The 26,502-nt window shown below is 38.9% G+C and overlaps 1 protein-coding gene across 2 annotated transcripts in view; it reads left to right on the top strand.

Moving 5' to 3' along the window:
* Nucleotides 1-25,916, top strand: part of LOC149315612 (ras-related protein Rab-22A) — a 48,077-nt gene extending 22,161 nt beyond the window's left edge. The window contains exons 4-8 of one of the 2 annotated variants that reach the window (XM_089513743.1): nt 1,313-1,384; nt 1,461-1,567; nt 2,672-2,781; nt 8,778-8,819; nt 24,693-25,916. In XM_089513743.1, coding sequence (XP_089369869.1) covers nt 1,313-1,384; nt 1,461-1,567; nt 2,672-2,781; nt 8,778-8,819; nt 24,693-24,724 — 363 coding nt within the window. In that variant the 3' untranslated portion in view covers nt 24,725-25,916. Of the gene's footprint in view, nt 1-1,312; nt 1,385-1,460; nt 1,568-2,671; nt 2,782-8,777; nt 10,193-24,692 lie in introns of those variants that run through there. The other variant, XM_089513742.1, reaches the window with a different exon arrangement.
* The last annotated feature ends 586 nt before the right edge of the window (nt 25,917-26,502 follow it).

Here is a 26,502-nt window from a genome sequence, read left to right as displayed (position 1 = left end):
TATGCTACAGAGTCCTGTACAGAATGCCCTTATTGACAAATACCTATATGGCATTATGTTAATTTTTAGGCAGCCAAAATACTCTTATACATATATGGAATTTAATAATAATAATAATAATAATAATAATAATAATAATAATTTGTTTTATTTATATACCGCTATTTCAAAGATCATAGCGGTGAACAGCAAGTAAGCTAATTTGCCCCCAACAGTCTGGGTACTCATTTTAGCGACCTCGGAAGGATGCAAGCCTGAGTCGAGCCATGGCCCTTTTGCAGTTTACAATTGCATATCTAATGTGTAGATATGCAGTTGAAAACTGGCAAATATTTTTAAAAAGGAAAAATAGCTGTTTATACAGTCTAGTGAAGACACCAGTCTACTTCAGCTGATACATTAATCCATATTTCATGTCCTGGACAAAGTCTGCAGCTGAGATACTATTTTGGTATTCCAGGCAAAGTATACAAGGAGATTTCAGTTAAGGGGCATGCAAGCAAGGCTCAAAGGTGTTATTTCTAAGTAGTTCTTAGAAATAAGCTGTGGTGAAGAACTATCTGCAACCAGACTTTTGGTCTCATTCTTTTAGTTTCTCCCTTGCAGTGTGGTTGTTGCTTTCACACTGTATAAGAGCTTTGATTGTCAGTGGTTTGTTTTAGCAAGTATATTGTACATTACAGTGCTTTGTAATGTGCATTATGTCATAGACAAATAAAACTAATCTGTTACTTTAAAAAAGAGGAAGGATGTACTCCTTCCAGGAGTTGGACTGGGTGGCCCTTGTGGTCTCTTACTACTCTATGATTCTATTATTCCTCTTAATGACACCTCAGCCACCAACCTTTGAAGCTGGATTTTGAGCTTTGAAGTAAATGATCTTGATCATCATCTTTGCATGTATATAAATATACCTTAAATTTGCCCTCAGAAAGAGCTTCAAGTTCTCATACTTTGTGAGATGCAGCACCTGGGGCAAGGTTTTTTCTTACTGTCTCTGTGATCATCTTCCCCAGTGATGAGGGGAACCTAGTTCACCTACTTAGCAATGAAACTCATTAAGCAACCTTACGCCAGTCATTTTCTGTCTGTCTAAACTACTTCACAGGGTTATTGTGAGCATACAAATGGAAGGGAGCTATGAGAAACCACCCTAAATGCCTCCAAGGAAGTGTGGTATAAAAATGTGATGGTAAATCAATATAATTCATTATAACGCAATCATGTGCTTAATTGATTTCCTTTCCCTTCAACTCCCATTGTGTTTTAATATGGCATAGAAGTCACTTTTACATGGTTTTTCTCTTCACAGTTTCGTGCTCTGGCACCAATGTACTACCGAGGATCTGCAGCAGCTATTATAGTTTATGACATCACAAAAGAGGTAATTGAATGCTATTTGCAAAAATGTATATGTTCAAAATATTTTTGCATTGGCTAATTCTTTCATTCCATTCTAGGAAACATTTTCGACATTAAAGAACTGGGTGAAAGAACTTCGCCAACATGGACCTCCCAACATTGTAGTAGCTATTGCTGGAAACAAGTGTGATCTTAATGATGTAAGGTAAATTAAATGACTTTGTGCCTCTCTGTAGGTATTTATTTGTATAACAGTCACCTGCAACCTAGTACAGTAACTTTTTCTGATAATTTCCTTGGCTTTTATAAATTTTAGAATGCTGATCCAATCTTTCAGGGATTTTTTAAGGAACTGGAAAGAGAGGAGGCTGGCTCACTATAGGAATGCTATTCTTGTTGCCAGTGGCTAGGATACTGAAGGGGGGCATAGAACAGCTGTGGCTAGGAAGCTGGAGGACTGAAAGCGGTGTGTGTGTAAAATGAACTGTTATCTGAAATGAACATGTAAGGGTATCGGTAGTCTTGCATAAGGTTAAAGTCTATGGGGGAGGGACGTTGAAGAGAAAGGTTGTCTGAGGCACTAGGTCTTGATCAATAAGCCAGTTGGCCTAAATCTTCTTTTAGTCCTGACTAGAGTACACTCTTTGAGTCCATTACATTTATCTCTGTGTTGGCTCACAGTTCAACAATTGTCCGAATGCATCTGCTCTAGTTGGTACTAAAAAACAGGATGCCAGCCAGTTTGTATAAAAGCAACCATAGATAAATCGGCTGGAAATGAATGGAAAGTACTGGATACATTTTTAAAATATATATTCTGAGTTAATGGGTCATTAGTGATATGCTGTTTCTATTTAGTTAATCTACGAGAATTCTCTTCTGTCCCATTACGACAGTCACTGAGGATTATAAAATGACTGCTCTGGTATTTTGACTGAGGAGAATTCGAAATTCATATAATCCTGTTTCCATCAATAATGTGCGGTGTCGGTTAAGAAAAATAACTAGTTATCAGACATGCCCCCTATGCGGCTTATCTTGCCCAATTCCATGTGACCCTTTTAATGTGTCGTGAAGGTATGGAGGACTTCAGCAATAATGTTAAGGAAGTTAAAGGCAGGCCTGTCAGCACATTGGTAATTTTTATATGTGTCCCAGGTACAGTCACTTCAGCAGGGATTAGATTAGCTCAAATTCCTTATTATAGTGTCTTGAATGCTGGTCATTTTTTCTTTTCTAAAATTGAATTGAGTTGATATAGTTGATTTATAGAATGCTTACACTCCTTGTCTGTCTCTTCTCCCCCTAGAGAAGTCATGGAGAAAGATGCTAAAGACTATGCAGATTCCATTCACGCAATATTTGTAGAGACCAGTGCAAAAAATGCAATAAACATAAATGAACTCTTTATAGAAATTAGTAAGTATTATCAATAAATCAGTAGGATTTCTTTTCTTCCATCCATATTTAAAAATAGCAAAAAGGAATTTCACAGTTACTGTATATATACTCATGTATAAGTCTAGAAATTTTAAAGTCGAAGGCTTTCATGGCCGGCATCCATAGTTTTTGTGGGTTTTTTGGGCTATGTGGCCATGTTCCAGAAAACTTTCTTCCTGACGTTTTGCCAGCATCTATGGCTGGCATCTTTAGAGAAATCTTCTCTGAAGATGCCAGCCACAGATGCTGGCAAAACGTCAGGAAGAAACTTTTCTGGAACATGGCCACATAGCCCGAAAAACCCACAAAAAACTAGAAATTTTAGTCAAAAATTTGACTCCAAAAACCTGAGTCGACTAATTCTTATTTTAAAAAGGAACCATGCCCTGGTGAAAGGCAATATATCATCAGTTCTGGAAGCACTCACACCTTTTTTATATATTCTCTTGTTCATGACCTGTATGAGCACAAACAATTATGCCTGCTGGGATTTTATAAGTTTTCTGGCAATGTTTTCCTTTGCTTCATTCTTTGCATCATCCTTTGTTACATACCCCTAAGTTTTATTCTCAACTTATCCACAAGTCATTTCTAAATCTATAATTTTGGCCCCAAAACCTGCCCTCCGCTTATACATGAGGTCAACTTATAGTCGAGTATATACGGTATGTTGGCTTGAATTTGTTGCCGTCCATTGACCATTGGCTTCATATTTGTCATCATTTAATAGGAATTCAATTAATTTTCTAAATACTTTTAAACTTCACATCTCTGTCTTCACCTCTTGTATTCCACAAGTTAATTTTACATCATCCAAAGTATACCCTTTTGTTTGATATGAAGATAAGGCCAGTTAACAACATTGACATATTTGTGAGGGACATAAAACAAAACATAAATAAAACATAAATAAAGCTCATAGAACATAAATAGCTCTCAAAATTGTTTATTATTTTAGAGAATTAAAGAAATTGGGCTCTTGTAGTTCTTGATGGAAAACCAAACTGAAATTCAATCTTCTGGATGCTAAGATGACTTCTTACCTTTTTCAAATGAAACTCTTTTCCAAAAGAGGTAGTACTTTTTAAATCTGTGGTTCACAACCTTTCATATTTTAAGTACCATTAGTCACACTGTCAAAGAACCTGGGTCCTACCATGATAGAAACAAAACACCCACTCTGTCCAAGAAGGGCATTTGAATGTTCATAATCATTCTATTACTGTACTTATAGTAAGTTTTAAAGAAATTAAAAGCAATAATATTCTTAGCTGTAACATAAACATACAAAAATAATCCTTCTGTTAGAAGTGGAAAATTGTAATAAACATAATTTTACTTCTGTTGTTGCTGTAAAACACAAATAAAAATGCATTGGTATTATTGGGAATAATTGTTACTGCTGTACAGAAAACACTTGAGTCCTATCTAGGATACTTCTGTATCCCAACAGTGCTAAATGTTCCACAGCCTTAAATGATAGTACACTTCTTTGTTGTGGTCTTTGTAAATGAAACATATTAGTCAGCTTCTGTGCATCTTTGTAATTTTCTAGAATGTAGATATTTTGGCAGTTACCTCTTTCTTCTTCTCCTTATGTGTGGTGCTAGTTGTCCTCAGTCTTACTTTATCTGCCATAGTAGTAGTACCTCAGTAGAACCACTCTGGCACTTCTGGAGACTTTGGGCCTTTCTTTTTGTCTCTTTCTATATTATCTTTCCATTTCATCTTCTCAATCTGTTTTATCATATTTTGGGGGAAATTGTTTTACTCAGCTGTTGGCATAATCTAATCTGGAGACCAATGGCTGCTTAGATCTTTTTCAAATGTGTTCAGTATAAAGGGAAAATATTCCTCACTAACAACAGTAACAAATCAACTCCAGCTCAAATTTGTCCAAGATCACTGATCAAACTCAATGCAATGTGAGGTTTGGTCGAGGCTTCTGAACTCTTTGACTGCCCTGAGACAATGACTGAACCTACGGTTTGCAAGTTTTCTGGCATCCTCAAAACTAACAATTAACATTCTCAGTAGTCAACACTGACAACGTATTCTGTTGATGGCAAGACACTCATTGTGCCTTCAGTATGATCTTCTGCCTCTGGTCAACAGACTGTTGGGCCAACAGTAGTCTGGCCCAACAGACTACTGACTCAGGATAAGGCTTTTGAATATAGGAAGACTCACACAGTAGACCAGTCTAAACCCAAAGAAATAAAACAGAGAAAAATCCTCTGCTGAACAAATGAAAAACTCATCAGTCACTAAATTACCATCAGTTCTAATAATCTTGAGGCTGACAAAATAACCCCTCAGTGATGTGGTTCACAACCGTTGTAGAATCTACCTCAGAAGGAGAAATTTCTGAAGAATTGGTCCAGGTTGAATCTCACTTGTAACAACCAAGTAGGCCCGTCACTCCAAGAACTCAGGAAAAAACTTGATACCTGGGAGAAAGACAAACTTGACCAGATTACTGGGAGGGTCTTGGCCTTGCTCATGCGTTTATAATTATCATGAGCCTGATCATTCACCTGCTTTGGGCAAGGAATTTGTCTTCAAACAGCACACAAATTGGTTCTGGTACTGAGAACATAGATTCCCATCCTGAGTACTTCAGTCAACTTCTTACATGATAACAGCTTCAATCCACGTTCCTATTACTATCTCAGTTCGTACTGTGACCAGTCCTTCTTATCATATACTGCTCTCAAAGCCCATCATACTGTAGCTAGTTGTGGCATCATCATCACTTTTCACCATCTTACAATAGCCACTGTTGTCTGGATTCTGCACTTGCTGTGGTGTAAATCGCTATGGTCTGCATTTTGCATCTGCAGAGAATATCCTACGATTCCTCTCTCTCTCTCTCTCTCTCTCTCTCTCTCTCTCTCTCTCTCTCTCTCTCTCTCTCTCAAGTGACCTCAGCTGTATCTGTGCTGCTTGACTTCCAACAGTCCATGATCCCAGGAACAACATTTCAAATAGTATTGTCACTTCATGTTGCTCCTTCCATGGTACTGACAGTGTTGGTTTTGATGGTCTCAGTATGGTTAGCCTAAGTACAGGCCACACATAGAATCATAGAGTTGGAAGAAACTACAAGGGCCATCCAGTCCAACCCCCTGCCATACAGGAAATCTAAATCAAAGCATCCCCAACAAATGGCCATCCAGCCTCTGTTTGAAGATCTCTAAGGAAGGAGACTCCACCACACTCCAAGAGAGTTTGTTCCACTGTCGAACAGCCCTTACTGTCAGGAAGTTCCTCCTAATGTTGAGGTGGAATCCCTTTTCCTGCAGTTTGCATCCATGGTTCCACGTTCTAGTCTCTGGAGCAGCAGAAAACAAGCTTGCTCCCTCCTCAATATGACATCCCTTCAAATATTTAAACAGGGCTATCATATCACCTCTTAACCTTCTCTTCTCTAGGCTAAACATATCCAGCTCCCTAAGGCATTCCTCATAGGGCATGGTTTCCAGACCCTTCACCATTTTAGTTGCCCTCCTTTGGACACTCCAGTTTCTCCACATCCTTTTTGAATTGTGGTGCCCAAAACTGGACACAGTATTCCAGGTGGGGCCTGACCAGATCAGAATAGAGGGGGACTATTACTTCCCTTGAACTAGACACTATACTTCTATTGATGCAGCCTAAAATCGCATTGGCCTTGTTAACTGCCGCATCACACTGTTGACTCATGTTCAACTTGTAGATCCCTTTCACACGTAGTTTCATTCAGCCAGGTGTCCCCCATCCTATATCTGTGCATTTCGTTTAAAGAAAGTTTGGTACCACACTGCTACATTACATTCTGAAATCTATCTGAAATTCTCTTGCACCTTGGTGTTCCAAAGCCTAGCTGAGTTCTCTCTATAATTCAGTATTATTATATGATGCAGCTTGATGCTCTGCCTCCCAATGGGTTTTTTTTCCCATTCTTCCAACATATTATCCCCCCACCCACCATGTGAAGAGATCAACAGGTTACACCCAAAAGAAGTGTACAGCATCTCCTTCCAACAGAGCAGACCACAGGATTCCATTTCTATCACTTCACTCTTCCCAGACAGAGAAGCACTCTCAGATTTGTCCTGGACCTGAGAGATGTCAATCACTTCAATATCAAAGAACATTTTGTAATGCTCATCTGCTGTGATATGGATATTGATTTGCCACCTAGTTCCAAGTGACCTTCTATCATAGACACATGAAATATCTCTACTTCTTACCTGGAGAAGACTAGTTCTAGTTCTTCCTATTGCCTTTTGAATTTTCAGTAATCCCTCATGTGTTGAGGAAAGGAATAGCCTTTATGGCAGCAGACCTCCAACTCCAAAAAAAAGCTTGTCTTCATCAGTACAGATGATTGGTTATTAGTAGGTCTTTCCAGGCCTCATTCCTGCCAACGCCAGATGTTTTTCTATCACTACTGCACAAACTGGGACTTTTTATTAACTCCAGCAAGTTGTAGTTGTCTCTAATGGTAAGGCATTGCCATTATAGGGCCTCCTTTCTGCCTTTATAGTACATCTGAAAGACAAGGCCTCATGGACTGTTTGTCTAGCTACACAATTCACCAGGCTACTGTGCCTACATGAACAGTTTTGTACCTATTGGGCGTGATGACAGTAATCCAATATAGGTTGGAAAGGACATTGCCACAGTTTCCATATGGAAGATGGTTTGTCCTGTTATGAATGTTCTCCTTAGCTTCTGAAGATTATCTAACGGGCTCAAAAGGAGCAGCTTTCTGCCGCTTTTTTGGGGGGAGGGGCTGGTGAAAAGCTGGATCGGGGCCATGGTGTGTGGTTGTCTCAGCCCTGATCTGGCGATCAAAGGGGCGGCATCAAGCCGCCCCTTCAGGGTTGTCTGTTTCAGCCCTGAGTATGGAAAGCCTTCTGAGAGATCCAGTGATGCAACAAGAGTCAAACTATACAAACAGATCACTGTCAATTCAAGGACCCTTCATTTATTCACATTGCACCTCTGACTATGGTGCATTCACTACTGAATCTTTCTAATCACCATCCATGTCACTGGGAAAAGTAATCAATAAGTGAATCATCTCAGCAGGTCTGAGACCATGACACATGAACAGTCTCATTTCAGTCTCATTCTCTGAAACAGACTGTTTCAGTGCTGACATGTCAGCTATGAACATGTTCACTTCACAAGTGAACAAACACTTTCCCCACTGAGTGGGTCATGGCCAAGTATGTTGGGACATGCCTTCTGTTAACATATGGACTGGTCTCTTTCTGTATATGTTTCTCCAATTCTCTTCATTCACCAAGGTGGTTTCCAAAATTTGTTGAGCTGAGAACAACTTATAGTGTGATAGCTACTTTTTGTGCTAGGCAATGTTTTTGCATTCTCATCAAATAATACTAGAGTATCTTCTACAAAGTTCCTCATGTTACAGCATAGTTTACTTCGACAGACTTTCAATTTTCCATTGAGAGACATAGTGACACTTCATCCAACAGAATGAAGGAACCATTTAAGGGGCTCAAGAAATCCTCAGCTAGGAAGGCATATTGGTGGGCTTTATTTTCATCTACCATTTTCTCATTCATCCCTTTGAACTGAGGAGATTGAGTAAAGGAGATCAAGCATGGCTACTGCCAAAAGCTCTAGATTCTAGAAAGTTCTGAAGTCATGCTCTACACAGGCACAGACCCATATGTGCACAGATGCTTAATGTACTTAGAAAACATACTTTAATATTTAGGAAACTGTTAATATTTTAGTCCTTTAAAACTGTGCAGTATTATAGACTACCAAAGAAGTTGCATATTTTATAGGAAATATCCAATCTGCTTGCAAATGATTTTGTGCCAGTCATTTTTAGCACTGCAACTGAAAATATTAAGTACCCTGTTTCTGGCTTATCTTAATAAAATGGCTCTCCCACCCACCCCGCCCACCCCTCTCTCTCTCTCTCTCTCTCTCTCTCTCTCTCTCTCTAGGTCGGAGAATTCCTTCAACAGATACCAACCCCCCATCTAGTGGTAAGGGCTTCAAACTTAGAAGACAGCCTTCAGTGACAAAGCGTAGCTGCTGTTGACTGATATACTATAGTATTTTATGAAGTACTTGGCCTTGGACGTTAAGGGTTTGTTTTGAGTATATCTTACTGGTATCGGAATCCTGTCTGCCTGATGTTCATAGACCCCAAAACGGACTGGCCCTGGCATATTTATACATGCTGAGGAGACTGCAATGGTCATGCTGTCAGACTGTTTGTTTATGGACTAACTTTTGTACTCGGAGGGAATCATCTTTAATTTCTGCTTTAGCCTTGTGGGAGAGACTCCAACGTACAGATTGTAAGACTTGATATTTCATAGTTTTTGTAAGCAAAAATTTGCCATGTTTTTTGTAACTGGGGGCGGGGGGAGGGAAACAAGCACTTTGTGGATTTTGGTGGGAGTGGACAAGCTCTGTGCATTCAAATGTGAACTCTGATCTTAATGCAGTTCTGCACTCCACATTGTTGTTCCTACAGGCCTTATTGTTTTCATTGTTGCTTTTCCAAAGTACAGAATGGACAACTGATTAATAGTTGGCTGCAAAATAATGATTTTTTTAAAATGACCAAATTCAACCCATCTAGTCCCCAATTTTAATTGCACTTTTATTATATACTAATGATATTGCAGGAATACAAATGTTCTTTAGGGGGAAATGTTGGCCAAGCATTGCCTTAGACAATCTTACACTGTTATGTAGAATTATTTTAAACATAACAAGAGACACTTCTCAGAAACCTCTTAGTAGGGTTTTCAGTAAGGTCATAAAAATAATAAATGAAGCTGACCAAAATGAACTTGACCACAACTGACAGGCATCAGTTGCTGTCAGTAGTTTTAGAATGAGCATGTTGGATGGGAACATTTTTAATTGCTTAGCATGAGCAATTTTTATACTCTTATTTATGAGACCAATGCTTGAAGTATTATAAATTATGTAAGTGCCATAGATTTAAAAATCTATTTCCTTTCATCTCTCCATCCCTTAATCTGTGATGGGGCATAGGAGAGTCCTAAGATCAGGATTGTTGTGGATCCATCCTGTGAGCATGAGGCCTTGCATCATCTAGCACCTCTAGTTAGTACAGTGTTGAAAGACACTCCTCTCTCTGTCCAGTAGAGGTTGCTGCTAATGTACCTTGAAGCTTGTGTGTGGAATAAATCACATCTGCATGTGAAAAGCGAAACAGGGATCTGGAGCCAAGTTGGGTGGGGCAGTGTAGATCATTGCCTTCTTGCTCTTGGTCCTATCCTAAAAATTAATTTTTTTTAAAAAAATCTTGTTTTTAAACAGACTAGCTCTTGGCTTTGTATTGTGTTTTCATTTTATATTAAACTATAAATTAATCTTGCCCAATTATACTATTTCTCATTATTTTTGTTGCAACCTTCTCATGGAAAAATAGACCTGGGAGGCTCTTGTGTGCATTTTCCCCATAAGAATATGACCACTTAATAAACTCACAATGTGTAAAATAAGTCATAAGGCTTTGATATTCACAGAAACATGTCTGTGGTGATTTTCTCCCAAGCTGTTGCTTGGCATTTGACCATCTTAAGTAAGTGTTTTCAACTGAAAAGGAAATTTCAAAGGATACATAGGAAATGAAACAGCTTGTGCTTCAAAAATACTACACTATATTATTTCAGAGCGCTTCTCTACACAAATGAATTACTATAGTTAACTGATGCAGTTGAAATTATTCAAAAGAAGTAGGATTTTCCTTTTTTGTTTTTTATTTCAAAGCATGGGTGGACCGTCTCTAAAGAATCCAAACTGCTAAGGTCATCTTGCCATGCATAAATAGCTGCATGCATGGTGCTGACAAATAATAAATACCAAGTTCTTGTAAAGTTCTTGTTTAGAACAAACCGTGGAGCATAGCATTCACTCTGCATGAATCCTAAATATATATGTTAACAATGATATTTACAATGTTTTTCATACCTTGTTTGGTTTGTAACACTGATCTGCTGTGAGTTTTCATTTGAAGAATTGTGTATACCTGGCACCTGTCCAAAGAGTCCTTTGCTGCCAAAAATATATTTAGGACTGGGCACAACGATACTGTCTATTGTAGTGTTGTGATCTAGGGTAAATTGCCATCACAAGATGATCCAGAATGTTTTGCTGGCACTATGGCCTGGATTGATTAGTGCTTTGGCCAGGTCTTATCATTCCGTTTGCATCCTTGTTGTGTAATGCAAATTGGACTGAAAAGAACTATGGTAGGGGTGCAATGGTGACACACTTCCTATTGGTCATTTTCAAGACATTTCAATCAGGCGTGTACTAGAAGTCCAACAACATTATGGACCCATTTCAAAGAGGTGTAGTAGAATTCAGCAAGGCTTCAGAGTCTCCTGGCCTTGATTACAATTTCCAATCTGTACTGTGTGGTGATCTACCCTTGAGATGCTGCTCTCTTCCAGATGTTTCCTTCATTGTAGAGCAGAGCTAACATTGGGGAGGTAAGGGAGGAAATCTCTAGCCCTTGATTTTTTAAAGTAATTATCTAGATCTAATTTAGTGTAATATTAGATATTGTAATGAAATTTCAGTTGACTGACAGGTTGCGTCTGTAGATACACTCAAGTAAACCCTTCCATGCTAGTATCAGAGAGCCAGTGTGTAGATGTATATATGCTTATCTGAATGTATGATTATTAGAGCGTTATCTTATTCATGCAGCTTCTTTCTAATCTTATCCCTTATTTGACAAATACATTTTGAATCTTTGCCTCTCCTGAAGGTTTTGGCTATACATAGTGAAAGCAAGTTTCAAAAACATTGCAGCTCATGCACAGCAAGCAATGAGGTTCATTTTGTAATCATACACATAACAGTCTAGTTTATTTTTGCACAGTAACAGCGTCATGTCTCCATCCTGCAGTATGGCTTTCACAGATCAGTGGTGTCATTATGATACCAATTAGTTCCCTTCTTTCAATTATGTATAATTAGATTTATTTATTTTTTGTTTCACCTTCTCTGTAAATAGAATATCTGTGTATACAGCCAGTAGCATCTTTTAAAGCTGTTACTATATCCTTGTCTTCTGTTACCACATGGGTTATGCAACATAACACTTCAACCCACAAGCTGTTGTTCTTGGCACCATTTCAAAGCTTCTCTCAATCCAAGCTGGCAGGTACACTGTCAGTGTTTTAACCTGCCTTAGAGTTCACTGGACGTTCTTAATCAAATATTTGCAGAAAAATCATTTAAATCTAAATCCTGCCCAGGTTTCTGGACAAAGGACTTGTCTGCAATGCATTAGTGCACTACTATTGTCTGCTAATCTCAAATTTCATGAATTAATAGATGATTAAGCTTCAGCATCTGTTCTGTAAACATTGGGGAATCTTTTCACCCTCCCAGTTATTATGCTTAGGACTGTCTCTGCCTGAAAACAATTCTAACTGTATCACTCCATTATCTATGAAATTAAATGGGTCTCAGCAAAATTCTTGCATTAATGGTTTTCCTGTGCAGGCAGTACCAGTGATCTTGTTCCTTGCTTGTGTGGTCTTTGGTCTCATGGCCTTTGAATGTTACAATGTATTGGTGTCCACATTGTCTTCTGTGAGGTTAAGCATAAATGGTATCTAATATTGGGTGACATTCTAGCTATTACAATCTACCCTGTATTCTAAACCACTTACCTCAGTGTAACTTGAGACACAACCAAAGTGGAAAATAGGATATAAATTAGTAGTGAGAGACAGAGAATGAGGTGTGAAACTATACATGACAATAATATACAGTAAATAGCCAGCTGAAAATGATGGTTTTGAAAAAAAGCCAAGAGCTTGTTTTCCATCTATGGCTGATGCTGTGAATTTTTACATAGAAAAAACAATTTTAAGGCATAAACCGAATGGTTAGTCCCAAAAAGAGTAGACATACTGAAGCAGTTGCTGCATGGCATATCAACAGTTGTGCAAATCTCATTGTCGTAGAATCATACAAGTTGGAAGAGACCATAAGGGTCATTCAGTCCAACCCCCTGCATGCAGAAATCAAATCGCTCTTGACAAATGGCCATCCAGCCTGTATTTTAAAACCTCCAAAGAAAGAGACTCCACACACTCTTGAGACAGCATATTCCACTGTCTGACAGCTCTTACTGACAGGAGATTCTTCCTAAAATTGAGGTGGAATCTCTTTTACTCTAATTTGAATCCATTGCTCCATGTCCTAACCTCTGGAGCCACAGAAAATAAGCTTACTCGACCCTCAATACAACATCTCTTCAAATAATTAAACATGGCTATAATAAAAAAAAATCATAGGGTTGCCTTAGGGTCACCATAAGTCAGTATAAACAACAAATCATGTCACTTGTTAAGCTTTTCTTCTCCAGGATAACCATACCTAGCTCCTTAAGCTACTCCTCATAGGGCATGGTTTTCAGATCTTTCACTATTTTGGTTGTCCTCCTCTGAACATGCTTCAGCTTGTCATTGTCCTTCTTGAATTGTACCCAGATCTGGACACAGTATTCCAACTGAGGTCTGACCAAAACAGAATAGAGTGGCACTAGAATTGCATTCACTTTTTTAGCTACCACATTACACTGTTTGACACGTTTGGTTTGTGTTCTACTAGAATCCTAGATCCCTTTCACGTATTCTGTTATCAAGCCAGGTGACACCCATCCTATATCTGTGCATTTCATTTTTATTATTTCTTTGGCTAGGTATAGTATCTTACAATAAATACATTGTGAATAAATGAGTCTTCTGGGTGTGACTAGCCACTGAATTTAGACCAAATCCTTGTCACTTGGAGGTGAGTTTTACAATGAAACTTGAATTATTTTTGTAGGGTTGTAGCCTTGGTACATGTGCTCTTGGACAAGCCTCTAGATTTTTTGTGAATGAGAAAACCTCCTAGCATTTCTCTGAAGTATTTCCACTTTCATACAAAATGGCATTTAAATCCTGAAGCAAAAGTGGGATTTGTAGAGTCATCCTGGGAGGTTATTGTTCAACAGAGCATCTTGAAACAAAATTTGAGTGTGTGTGCCTTCAAGTCATTTCCAACTTATTGCAACCCTAAAATGAACCCATCATTGTTTTTTCTTGGCAAGTTTTGTTCAGAAGTGGTTTGCATGATGATGATGATGATGATGATGATGATGATGATGATGATGATGATGATGATCCTGCCTTACCTCTGGTATAGGGACTCAAAGCGGCTAAAAAAATGTGAAACAGTACAAGTTAAAAATAATACAAAGCTTTAAAATTAAGTACAAAGTTTAAAAAACAATTAAACAATTTTGAAAAGTTAAAGGCTGAGAGCATGTGACTTGTCCAAGATCACCCCACAGGTTTCCTGGCTGCTTAGGGAATTGAACCTAAGATCTCCAGAGTCGTAGTCTATGGCTAGGTAGGCACCGTTGGCCAGCTGGCTGCTGAAGAAAGCAGGAATGGTGGAAGCAGAGAGAAAGCAGCCTCCCCATGTTCCTTGTCCTGGGATAGGTGTCGGGGGTTGGGCATTACGATTGTCACTGAAGAGGAAAGGTGACAGCCAAAAAAAAAAAAATATGGGGCCACTGCCCTAGACAAATTATCATCTCTGACAAGTTGCCTTTATTACTTCTATAAGTTTTATGTTTGGTTCTAGATGAAAAGCAGTGTGTGTGTGTGTGTGTGTGTGTGGTGTGCCTTCAAATCTTTTCCAACTTATGGCAGCCCTAAGGACAGGGCTGGCTCTAGGTATTTGGCCACCCTAGGCGAGAAATATTTTGACACCCCCTGTCGCCCTTCATAATTATTTTCACCCCTTCTGCTGTTTCATTTGTTAAAGCTAAACATGACATAAAACTTACGTTCCAATCTGTCGTCGCAGTATTGAGAATTAGTCAAAAACCCAAATAGGTTTTTACAGGTTAAAAACGTTTTTTATTGCTGTGACATTTGGAATGAAGTTTCAATAAAAAACACAGGAAAATAGTGTTTTGTATTACTTTATTGTCTAGGTTGGAGTGTTTAGTCAATATAAGTAATTTGTCTCCTTTTGTTAAAGTTTTAGCCTTCTGTTTGTATTGTCTCTGTAGCCTAATTTATTGCCTTATAGAACAATATTCTTTTTCTGATTTCTGATTATGTAATGATAAAAGACATAGGATACAGGGTGGCTGTGCGCCCCCCCCCCATCCCCTAAAATAATGTAATAATAAATAGAGTACTCACCTAAACAACTAAAACTTCCTCTTTACTTAGTTTAAAACTTGTCGTAAGAATGCAACACAGTATTAAACGTACTAGGCAAACATTCAAAATCAAATGCAAACACTGAAACACTATTGCATGATCACTACTACCAAAAATGCAAAACATGAAAACAGACTAGTTTGTTTGTTGTAAACAGTAAACTCAAGATGACTGGCGACTGGCATTCGGTGTTGTGGCACCAAGGGTAAGGCAGGTAGGTGGTGAGAGGCAAGGGGGGTGTTGACCTTGAAGTTACATTCTAGGCGCATGTGGAAGGTGGATGATGTACCATGTGGCTGTATCATGGACATGGGGGGGGGGGCGCACATTTATGTTTTGGCCATTGTATAAAGAAACCATCATATGGTAGTTTGCTTTTATATCACTTGCTGTAATGAGTTTTCACTTTAATATTGTTTAATTACACAACCAATTATAAAAAAAAGCCGCCAAGCTGCCCTTAAATTTTGCCGCCCTAGGTGGCTGCCTAGTTTGCCTATATGGACGAGCCGGGCCTGCCTAAGGAGAACCTATCATGGGGTTTTCTTGACAAGATTTGTTCAGAGGAGGTTTCCCATTGCCTTTCTTTGAGGCTGAGAGAATGAGACTTGCCCACCCAGTGGGTTTCATGGCCAGGTGAGAGCCAAACCCTGGCCTCCAGAGTCATAGTCCAACTCTCTCAAACCACTGTGCCACACTGGTTCTCAGGCTGTGTGATTATCTTTCCAAACAGCACTCCAAGCATTAGACATGATTTCAGTATACTGCCACTGCCTTACCTAAAGTGGTGGCATTAACTCTACCTGTAAAAATTCCAGCCTCATTCTGACCTTGTCTGTAGTAAGCAGAAAGACCAACAGGAAACTACCCAAAGGTAATACTTGTTAAAGTAAGTGTTATCTTGAATTCTGTATCTTTAATTTGGATCACTATTTTGAACAAGAAGCATTTGAAATAAGGTTTTACTAGTGCAGGGGTTAGATGTGATAAACAGTAATCTACAACTGCAGTGTTACTTGTTCTGATCTTTCAGAACACTAGGATTAGTAGTGATTCACACCCACACACTGAAACATGAAAGTATCAGCTGTTCATTCAGTGCAGTGTTCACAATCGCTTTCCATTCCTTTTGGAAAAATCCTAAAGATGCGTCACCCTTTTGTTTGTAATCCAAATGTGTCCTTGCCCTTTAAACTGTTACTGCATTCTCTGCCCCTGGATAGTTTGAGGACTCATATCTGAGACACATTTTTGTTGCTGCATCCACCCAGAGGATTGCGGGATTGTTTCTCGTCTGCAAACCTAGCCCATCCTTGTGTTTGTCTTAAAGCACCAGACAATATCCCAAATATAAATTATTTGAAAAATAGGAGCTTTGTTATTTGGCAAAATGTTTCATTTGTGTCTCAGAGTTGCTGTACATAATGGTCCTGTTTGTGAATACTATTTGCTCTCTTGTGTTTGTAGTAGTGATACAAAATAAATAGTAAAGAAAAGGGGGGGGAAGTGGAGCCAGATTCTTTAATTTGACTACTTTTGAAAGAGGTTGAACGTCTTCTAGGTGTTCTAGCACACAACAGTAACTGTTCAAAGCTCTTGTGTTTTTGGATGATATCCCTTCTATTGATATTGATTTATTGAGGAGAAGGGATCTTATTTTTAGCATCTTGGGTAATCAAATCTTTCTCTAGATAATCTTGGGGGAATTGCTGATTTACAGCAGGCACATTGCCATTTGAACTGTGTAACCTGCCACTCCTTGTCTGCAGTTTCACTTTATAAATAGCAGCAAGCTAAACAAAATTGGAAAATATCCCAGCAAATAATATCTGATGTTACCAGATCAGGAGGAGTCGATAAGAAGGGGCATTTTGCACAAGCAGGTGCTCTTGAATAGAAAGAAGCTTGCTTTGTTGCACTTAGAAAATTGCAAAAATAGATCAAAATTCATTAACTTCCTTCAGAGACACAGAGGAACACTAAATAAATACCTGTTATTGATTTTTCTCTTTATGTGAAATTGCCGATAGGATATTCTTAATTCAGTCTCTTCCTGGAGCCATATATAACTACAACCACTTTCTTATGTTATGAAAACTGTACATCTGGAACCAAGCTACTTAACAGCTCAGCACAAAGAACTCTGAACAAAACAGAAAATGATGTTCACTTTTCTTTCCTAGCTGTGTGTGTCCTGACTGAAGCTCAGGCGTTCTTGCAGGGAGGAATGAAATCAAAGCTTCAGTGCCCTACATTACACAATTCCTGCACAGATCTTATGTATGAAATGCCATGTAGACCATATACATACATATACTGCCGGAGATGACATATTTTAAAGATACATATGAGGGCAGGGAAATGCAAGGGCATAGCTTGAAATACCATTTCATAGAAGTCATTCATTACCTGTTACTTTGTGTTATGGAAAATGGTATGTTAATGAAGTGCATTTTAGAGATTTTAATGCATTTTAAAAATACAAAAATCCTTCCCATCCTCCAAAGCAACATTTTAAGAAGAATAAGTTAATTGTTATGTGGTCCAAAACACACTACAGAAATAATCTAGTTTGAGACTGCTTTAACTGCTCTGGCTCAATGCTAGGGAATTCAAGGAACTCTACTTTTGTGAGAGATTTAACCTCTGTCAAAGAGCTCTGATGCCACATTAAACTACAATTCCCAGGAATCCCTAGCACTGAGCCAGGGCAGTTAAAGTGGTTTCAAACTGGATTATTTCTGCAGTGTGTTTTGGATCAATGTTACTTAAAAAAATAAAATAACATGCTACCTGTAACACTGCTTCAAAACTCTGCTTGGTGGGGGTAGTACCATGGCTTAGCGTTAGAACCTGTTGTTTGAATGGGTAAGGTCCTGGGTTCAGTTCTTGGCATCTCCAGTTAACAAAATGTCAGCTAGCCATTGATGGCAAAGATCTCTACTGGAAATGCGGAGTAGCCACTAACAGACTAGACTGTGCCAATTAATAAATACACATTTTAAAAGTAAATATACTGTATATATAATTGAAATACATCCAATTGAATTTAACTGTTATATTACAGTACTGAATTTTTAACAGATTTCTTTTTATGTTGAGACTGTCAGGCTAGATGGAGAAACAGTGTGAGCTTATATAATGCAATTTGTTCTGATCCTACAGCCACCATTTTTTCTGTCTATGGAGAACAGGGTGTTTTCTATGCCAATTTTTATGTTTGTTTATTTAGCCTTAAGATCTGCTTCAAATACAGCTTTCAGCTGCCTGACATTAAAAAGGAACTATAGCAGGTGTAACCCTTTTAAGATGCTGTAAAATAGGGGTAAGGAAACTATCCCCACCCCACGGGCTGCATTCCTTCATGGTAATAAGTTGGCCACAAGCTCAAAATGAATACCTGTGAAGGAATAGTGGATGGAGCCACAATCAAAATGGGGTTACCATTATTCTCTCTGCTGCTCCCTTCCCCTTCCTCTCCAGCCAATGGATTCCAAGGGGAGGAACATATAGATCACTCTTGGCAGAGATTTCAACTGATTGTTCACAGAGAATATTTGAAGTTGGACCAAGAGCTGCATGAAATTAGCCCACCTTTGATGCAAAATAAATGAGTTCCATTGTTTTTCTTTCTAGTAGGAGACAAGTGTGAAGGAAATTGATGTACTGTCTCACAGAAAGCAGCCTTATGAATAAAGTAAGGGTGTTTACAAATGAGATGGGTTTTCAAGTGTCAAGAAGGCTGAATCACTAGTCCAAATGGCAATTCAGGAGATTAGTGGGAACTGATATGGAGTGCATTGTAGAAATGCGAGATTAGAGAGAAGGAAGAAAAACTTGCTGAACAGTGTGTCACTGTTCTGTTGCTGCTTTTTCTATCAGCCAATTGTACAATTATCTCAATGGGAAGCTGCTCTTTGGGTGGAGCCTTAAAACTTTGACCTCCAACATAAAGGAATTAATGGCAAATTTGTTAATTTGTTCACTGTGTGTGTGCTCTAGAAGCATATGCTTTGACAAAACTTATTTGTAAATAAGATAATTTATAAGAATAGTTTAATGTTAGTAGAAGCTCAGAACTTACAAAACTTTCTACATTAATTATTTCAAGTCAAAATAAATTACAGAGGTTCTGTTAAGGCCACTTCCATTACCAGATCCAAATCTGCAAGCCTTAAACCTGGCTTTTAATGTTTTTATATTTAATGTGTAGTGTTTTTTAAATATTCAGATTGTTTTCCAGAGGGACAGAAAATTAATGGGATTGCTGCAGTTGGGTGTGGGTGTGGGTGTGATCTGACCCTTTTCTCTATGGTTTGCATTAGGAGAAAAAAATACTTGTTGATACCAAAGACAATATTCACTCCAAATAATAGCTGGTGCATTTTTATTTTATTTTTTTTACTTGTATTTAGTTTTTTTTAAATAATCTTTATTGAATATTGTGGAAATTATACAATACCATATAAAAGAAAACATTACATACAACTTTAGACTTTACTGACATCCATATAAGTACTTGTATTTAGTTTGGTCTTTAAGACAATTCAGGAAGTCCATTCATCATTCATTTAAGCAGGCAAATAACTAAGGGCCTATACAGACCAGCACTTTGTGCCGGTTTGTGGGCAGAGTCAGGGCGCAGCGTCCTCACTCTTGATGCCCTAACTCCACCCCCATGGTGCCATTTTGGTGCGCACCATCCTGACACACCTTCGGCACTGCATCCACATGATGTACCACTGAAGGGCATCATAAACATGCCACCGCAGCTATGACACCCCTTGGAGAGTGCAAAAAGGAGCTGCTTTTTGCGGCTCCTCCTTGCACTCTCCAGAGGCTGGATCAGGGCTGCAGCATGAGGTTGCTGCGGCCCCAATCCAGCCAGTCTGGATAGCTCTTATGTTACCATATTTGTGGGAGTACCAAAAGTGGATGAGAACCTTTAATTCAAATTGACTCAAGGTAGTCAGGCTGATGGCATGTTTCCTTCTACTTCCAAGTCTGGGTTAAGAACACGTGATTATCTGTCACAGTTATTTCAGTCTCAAGTCAGCTCAATATTTCTACACATTGGCAACGGTTACAAACATTTAAAGTTGTAATACTTTAGGTGCATTGGTAGTGTATCTAAGCAGTGTTCCCTAGTCTTCCTAACACTGTTATGGTGAATCACAAAAGGCCACTACATTAAATGATACTGAATACACAGCTTTTTTAAAAAAAATGTTATTTCGCTCAGAATCGTGCCCCACCCACTGAAAAAAATAATAATATGGTTGTCCCTGAGCTGCTTACATCAAGCTGAAAAAATTGCACAATCTATCTTCATAATAAACCATGTAATTTTATGACTAAGGGCCTTCTTGATAAGTATATACCACAAAAATGGGACTGTGATTCAAGTCCTATTAACAAACAGACCAGCACTGAATCAGAAAGAGATATTTAGGTGCACTCTAGAGTGGTTTGGTGCTTTTCAAAATCTTTGCTTGTACGTAAGAAATAGACAGTACAAATTGATCAGACTGTCATGTAATAAAAAATAGGAGAAGAATTGCCCTTAAAACACAGGTAAACCAAACCTTCAAAATGATTTCACAGTTGGAAACTTGAGCAAACAGTATTAAATATAATTCCAGGACAACTACTGGAAAAAAAAGTAATAAATACATAAATAAATGTTTAGGGACCAACACTTCAGACTGAGATTGCAGACCTGTAATGCAGTTTGATTCCCCACTCAGCCATGGAAACCCACTGGGTAACCTTGGACAAGTCACACAGTTTCAGACCCAGAAATGCCATGATAATGATGCCTTAAGGTTGCCATAAGTTGGAAATGACTTGAAGGCACACCACCACAACAACAATCAAATAAAACATTTCTCAGTGTGATGCTATCACATGAAAGACAATCTCAACCTTACTTTGTGCTAAAAAGAGTTCAGCAAATCAGGAAGTGTTTGGTCTCACCTGCATGGTGTTGGATTTGATCTCATCTGAAGTTACATATTTGGCTTTAAGTTCTACAGTTCAAGAAGCATGTTAGCAAGTTGTAACGAGATTCAGAAAAGAGTTTTAAAAGATGGTAGCACTAAAATAAAACACATGGGAATGTCTAAAGAAGATTAACGAAAGGAGTACATTGACAACTCTCACATTTTAAAAGAATTCAGAAAGAAAAAAAATTTCTCAATCCTTTTCATGGAGGCAAGCAGCAGTTAACTTTGAACTTCCTTGAAAACCAAATTATGAGATGATGCCATTCTTGTTAGATGCACTGCAACATTGTGCAGCCCCATCACCTCAACTGTCTAGTTTCCTCTTGCTTATTGAACTTAAAGGTAGATGACAACACAGCGTGGGAGAAGCAGGAATGAGTATAAGCCTGGTATTATGCTATAGCAAAACTTAGAATCATAGAATCAGAATCGTAGAGTTGGAAGAGACCACTAGGGCCATCCAGTCCAACCCCCTGCCATGCAGGAAATCCAAATCAAAGCATCCCTGACAGATGGCCATCCAGCCTCTGTTTAAAGACCTCCAAGGAAGGAGACTCTATCACCTTCCGAGGAAGTGCATTCCACTGTCGAACAGCCCTTACTGTCAGGAAGTTCCTCCTAATGTTCAGGTGGAATCTCTTTTCCTGTAGCTTGCATCCATTGTTCCGGGTCCTGTTCTCTGGAGCAGCAGAAAACAAGCTTGCTCCCTCCTCAATATGACATCCTTTCAAATATTTAAACAGGGCTATCATATCACCTCTTAACCTTCTTTTCTCCAGGCTAAACATCCCCAGCTCCCTAAGGCGTTCCTCATAGGGCATGGTTTCCAGGCCCTTCACCATTTTTGTCGCCCTCCTTTGGACACTTTTAGCCTCTTCTGCAAATCTTCTAGTTGCCCATGGTCTGAGACAGGGGTGGTGAATCCTCTTTAGCTTAAGACATCGATTCCAATTTAAGGAGGGTCTTGGGGGGTGTAGTCCACCAGTGGATGGAGCATGGACTAGGGCAAAACTGAAACAGACAAAAGCAGATATACTTCTAACCAGTTTGGACATTTTCCTACCAGTCATACAAAGTGCAACTATACATGAGGAGGTTGCAACAGCTTCTCCACAAAGCACAGTCTAAATTCATGCTACAGCCTTCTGGTTTTTAAATACGGTCTTACCTCCTATGTCACTGATGGGAGGTAAAGGTGGCAGAGAGGAACTTCTTGGTTCAGTTGGAAAACTGCCACAGATTTCCCTTCCGTGATTTAATACTATGATTACTACAGGAATTAAATTGATTGCAGCAGGAGCTGCAGAAATATAGTCCTTGGAAGTATTCTGAAGAAGTCTGTATTATCGGGGATCCCTTGGGTAAAGTACTGTAGCATAGGTTTTAACTAGATTAGTCCCTAGGTCTACTGCAACCCACTAACCTCAGGTAATCTTTGGGTTTTAGCAGTTCTGAAATTCAGCAGTTTGTAGAGATCTTGTTTGCCATGAAATGAAAATAATTGCTGTGGAAGTCTTTTCTGGAACACCTCCCTCTTGATGAATTACACAACATTTGGCTTGTTTCCAACAGTCTACTGATACCAACCTTCATACACTAGGACTTTTTTTAAAGCACACACACACCTCTACATACATTGGGATTTTTAAACACACACACCTTGCATTGTCTGTGTTCTTGAGCATTTACAAACACTAATGAGAATTTCAATATATTAAAAATGTCCCATGTCCAAAGAAGTATTTTTATCTCCAGAATTAAATCTGTTCCAGCCAGACACCTAGAGCCAGAAGATACATAGAGCTGACATGTGTATGGAAACAAACTACTGACAACCAGAATATGTCACTTGAGTTCTGCAGCACCATGACATGTTTTTAAAAAAATGTCAGGGGACTTTTTGTTGTTGTTCCAATACAGTTGCACCAGGGGTTCTCAAACTTTGATCCTCCAGGCACTTTGGACTCATTCACTAAGAAGCCCTGTCACCTTGGCCAAGGATTCAGTCAAAGATTTGGTCTGCTCAAGCTCAAAACACATGGCAGACCGAAGTTTGAGAAGTATTGCATTACATTGTTTGATCCGAACAAATAATACCTTATGGCAAAAATCAATAGATTTGTTAGAACTTGTTTTGTCCTAGGTGTTTTTGCAGGGGGAAAAGATCTGTATTTGGCAAGCAACTGGATTCCAACTCTCCACCATCTAGAATTGCCTATATTATGGGTTTAATTCTGCATGGATTCTAGAACAAAACAAGACTCTGGGGAAATAAATTGTCATATTCTGGAGCATGAAGGTTAACAGAAGCTTAGTGCAAGGGCAGACACCAGTGAAGATTGACACAGTTGGTTGACACAGACTCAAGTTGCTCCAATGACTTAACTTGGACTCAGGTTGGTAATAAATGACACATTGATTCAACTTGTGACTTGCATATTTTTAGCAACTGACTTGTTGGCATCATTCACTTTTAGCAGCAGGTAAGACCTGCCCCCAGAGCATTGACTGCATTTCTCTGAGGGGAACAATAAACACGTTAGACAATGGGCTAGAGGCAGAAGGATCCTTCTAAATTTTGTCAAAACTGGAAAGCTCTTCCAATGTGCATCAGGGGCAGGCTGCCAACCAGACCTCAAGTCCAATGCCTAATGTATTTTCTGTTCCCCTTCAAGAAACACACCCTGCCTCTTTTTTTCCTTTTAAACTTTGGCTCCCAGACTTGGGACTTGACTTGAAACTTGACTTGAATATATCTTACAAGGACTTGAGATTCAACTTGAGGTGTGAAGGTAAGAACTTGAGACTTGACTTGAGACTTGGAGTAAAAGACTTGAATATATCCCTGGTGGAAAAAGATAAGGTCTGTATCTGCAAGTAGATGGTCAGAGCTCAGTGCAAAAACTGTTTGAAACTGAAGATTTATATTGAATTCATTTCAGTAAATCTTCCACAAGTACTGTTGCAATGGATTGTACTCATTTTTTTCCTTTCCTTGAAAATTAGATTGACAGGGAACTTGGAAAGCATAAACTATTGTTTGCAAAGTGTATAAAAGTCTGAAGATTTCTTTTTTAAAAATGTTTTAGGCTGGTTCTAAGACATGTGAAGATTGTATTTGCATTGTTTGTATGTAATGATTAATGTTGAATAAGTTGTGGGGGGGGGGTGGAAACACAAACTCATCTCATTTGTAGAGGGGTTTTTTGTCATTCCTTTTGTAGTTAAGATTTTTGTTACTGAATCCTTAGTGTAACATGTTTAAAAGCCTTGTTTCTGTTCAGACAAATGTATTCTTATGCCTTAACAGTATACTAACTCACAAGCTGTATGCATTGTGCAAAATAAAATTGTACATGGTTTAATTTTTAAAAAATGTTGTCTGTAACACATGCTTTTGAATGTTTTCCTTAGTTCCACATGCCTGGAGGAACAGCTTTGCTTTTCACAACTAACTTGTAAATTTACATTTCCTTTGTAGGTAAAGTGAATTAAAATCTACAATAACTAGCATTATTTTTGGGGTGTAAAATGCCTCCATTCTGCTTTGTTTTGAGTTATCATAGTTGTTTTCAGAACTCATGTTAACAGTCTCATTGGACATACTCTTATTTTTCCACAGGGTTGGGCATCCTATGGTGGTCCAGATGTTAGTGCACTAACCAGCAGTCTACCTGGTTAATAAGATGGGAGTGCTAGTTAATCAACATATAGGACTTTATCACATCAGCCTGCTGTCCTACCATATTCGCACGAGTTTAAGAATGGAAGCATACCAGTTTGGCATCGTTTCTTATCACACTTTTCCCAACGATAGACCTTTGGTGATCCACAGCTGTGTGATCTGTTTTCTGCACTGCCAAACACGCCATCTGGGAGGAAGGAGGGAGACGAGTGATCACAGCTGCCAACTGCCTTGCAGTGCTGGCTGCTGTGTAAATGTGCACACAGCATGCTTTGGGAATTTGTTGGTGTCGCGATCACTCAGAGGGGGAAAGAGGAGCAGAATCATGACCACTCACACCATATGACAGCCTGAGAAGTGGGACTGCAGCAGAAAGGACATATTGCTCAAATGGAGTAATGGAATAGCAGTAAGACGTGAGAGCCTATTGATAGATGTTGCCCATCAATGAAAAGGTATACAACAGTAACAAATGAAAGGCAGGATAGTGCAGCAGGACAGACATGACATGTGATAAGTACCAGCCAAAGACACTTTTATCCTGTCCAAATTCTGCTTTTTGGCCTCATGTAATAAAGTCCTTAGAGGGGCCACAGTTACCCATACTTGTTGTTGCGGCTTGCTCAAGAAATGTTGACCTATAATTAACCCACATATTATTCATTCATAAGACAACTCTTTAAAGAGAGGTCCAAAGAGATTTAAACCAGAGTGCTGAGGAGTGTCATCCTTCATTTTATTTGCCTAAGATAAATTGTAAACATCTGAGGGAATTTGGCCCATGGGGAAAATAAAAGGCTATTCACATCTGGATATTCTAACTTGCTGCTTCTTTTTTTAGCTGCTTCCGTTACCTCCCTGCCATAGTGGCCATTTCCACACCTTGGTGGCTGTGTCTGAAGACCCATGTTCTAAAACAACCTTCTCCAACATGGTCTATCCAACTCTTTTGTACTAAAGCTCCCATCATCCCCAGTCAGGGTCTCCAGTAGGTAGAGATAGTGGGAGTTATAGGCCAAAGCATTTAAAGAGGGATAATTTGGGGAAGTCTACTCAGAAATAGAACTGCTTCATGCTGAACTCAAACAAATTAAAAGATATGTAACATTTGAAAACGGAAGCCTCAGCAAGAACTAATTTGGCTGATATTTATTAGGTTTAAGGATGGGGATTATAAAGTGAAATGCACTTTGATGAAATGTTAGTATAAATGGGCTTCATTTCCTTTTTCTCCTTGCCCTTTAGGATAAACTGAGTCTTGAAACAAAACCGTGTGTGTGTGTTCACTTCATTGCTTTCTTGCAAGGATACAACTGGGGGGAAAGGAAGGGAGGGATTTCTGTAAATTTGTCATGATAAATTTGGTAATCTAACACAGTTACTTTGGGGGGGGGGGTGCCAAAAATTTGGCAGCCCAGCCTCTTGTCTAATTATGCTGTTTAGAATGTTTAATATGTATTTAATTCTGGAAGAAAACAAGGTGGATCTCACTTCTTTCTGAAACAAGATTACAGATCTGTTGCACTGGTATATCTAAGTAAAATTTAAATCTCTAATGGAGATCATAGAATCATAGAGTTGGAAGAAGCCTCATGGACCATTGAGTCTAAGGCCTGAAACAGATGGGCCGAAAAGTGCAGTTTCCGGCCACTTCGGTGGTGCACCATGCAATGACACATGCCCCTGACGCAGCCTGAAGCCATTCTCAAGCTGCCTAAGGTGGCCCAAGGCCTCTAGCAAAAGGAGC

The sequence above is a fragment of the Sceloporus occidentalis genome, unplaced genomic scaffold (genome assembly GCF_023333645.1).
Source record: "Sceloporus occidentalis isolate IW3139 unplaced genomic scaffold, rSceOcc1.0.p SCAF_3, whole genome shotgun sequence".
Lineage (NCBI taxonomy): Eukaryota > Metazoa > Chordata > Lepidosauria > Squamata > Phrynosomatidae > Sceloporus > Sceloporus occidentalis.
The sequence above is the reverse complement of the archived record's forward strand: the minus strand, read 5'-3'. Positions and strand labels throughout refer to the sequence as shown.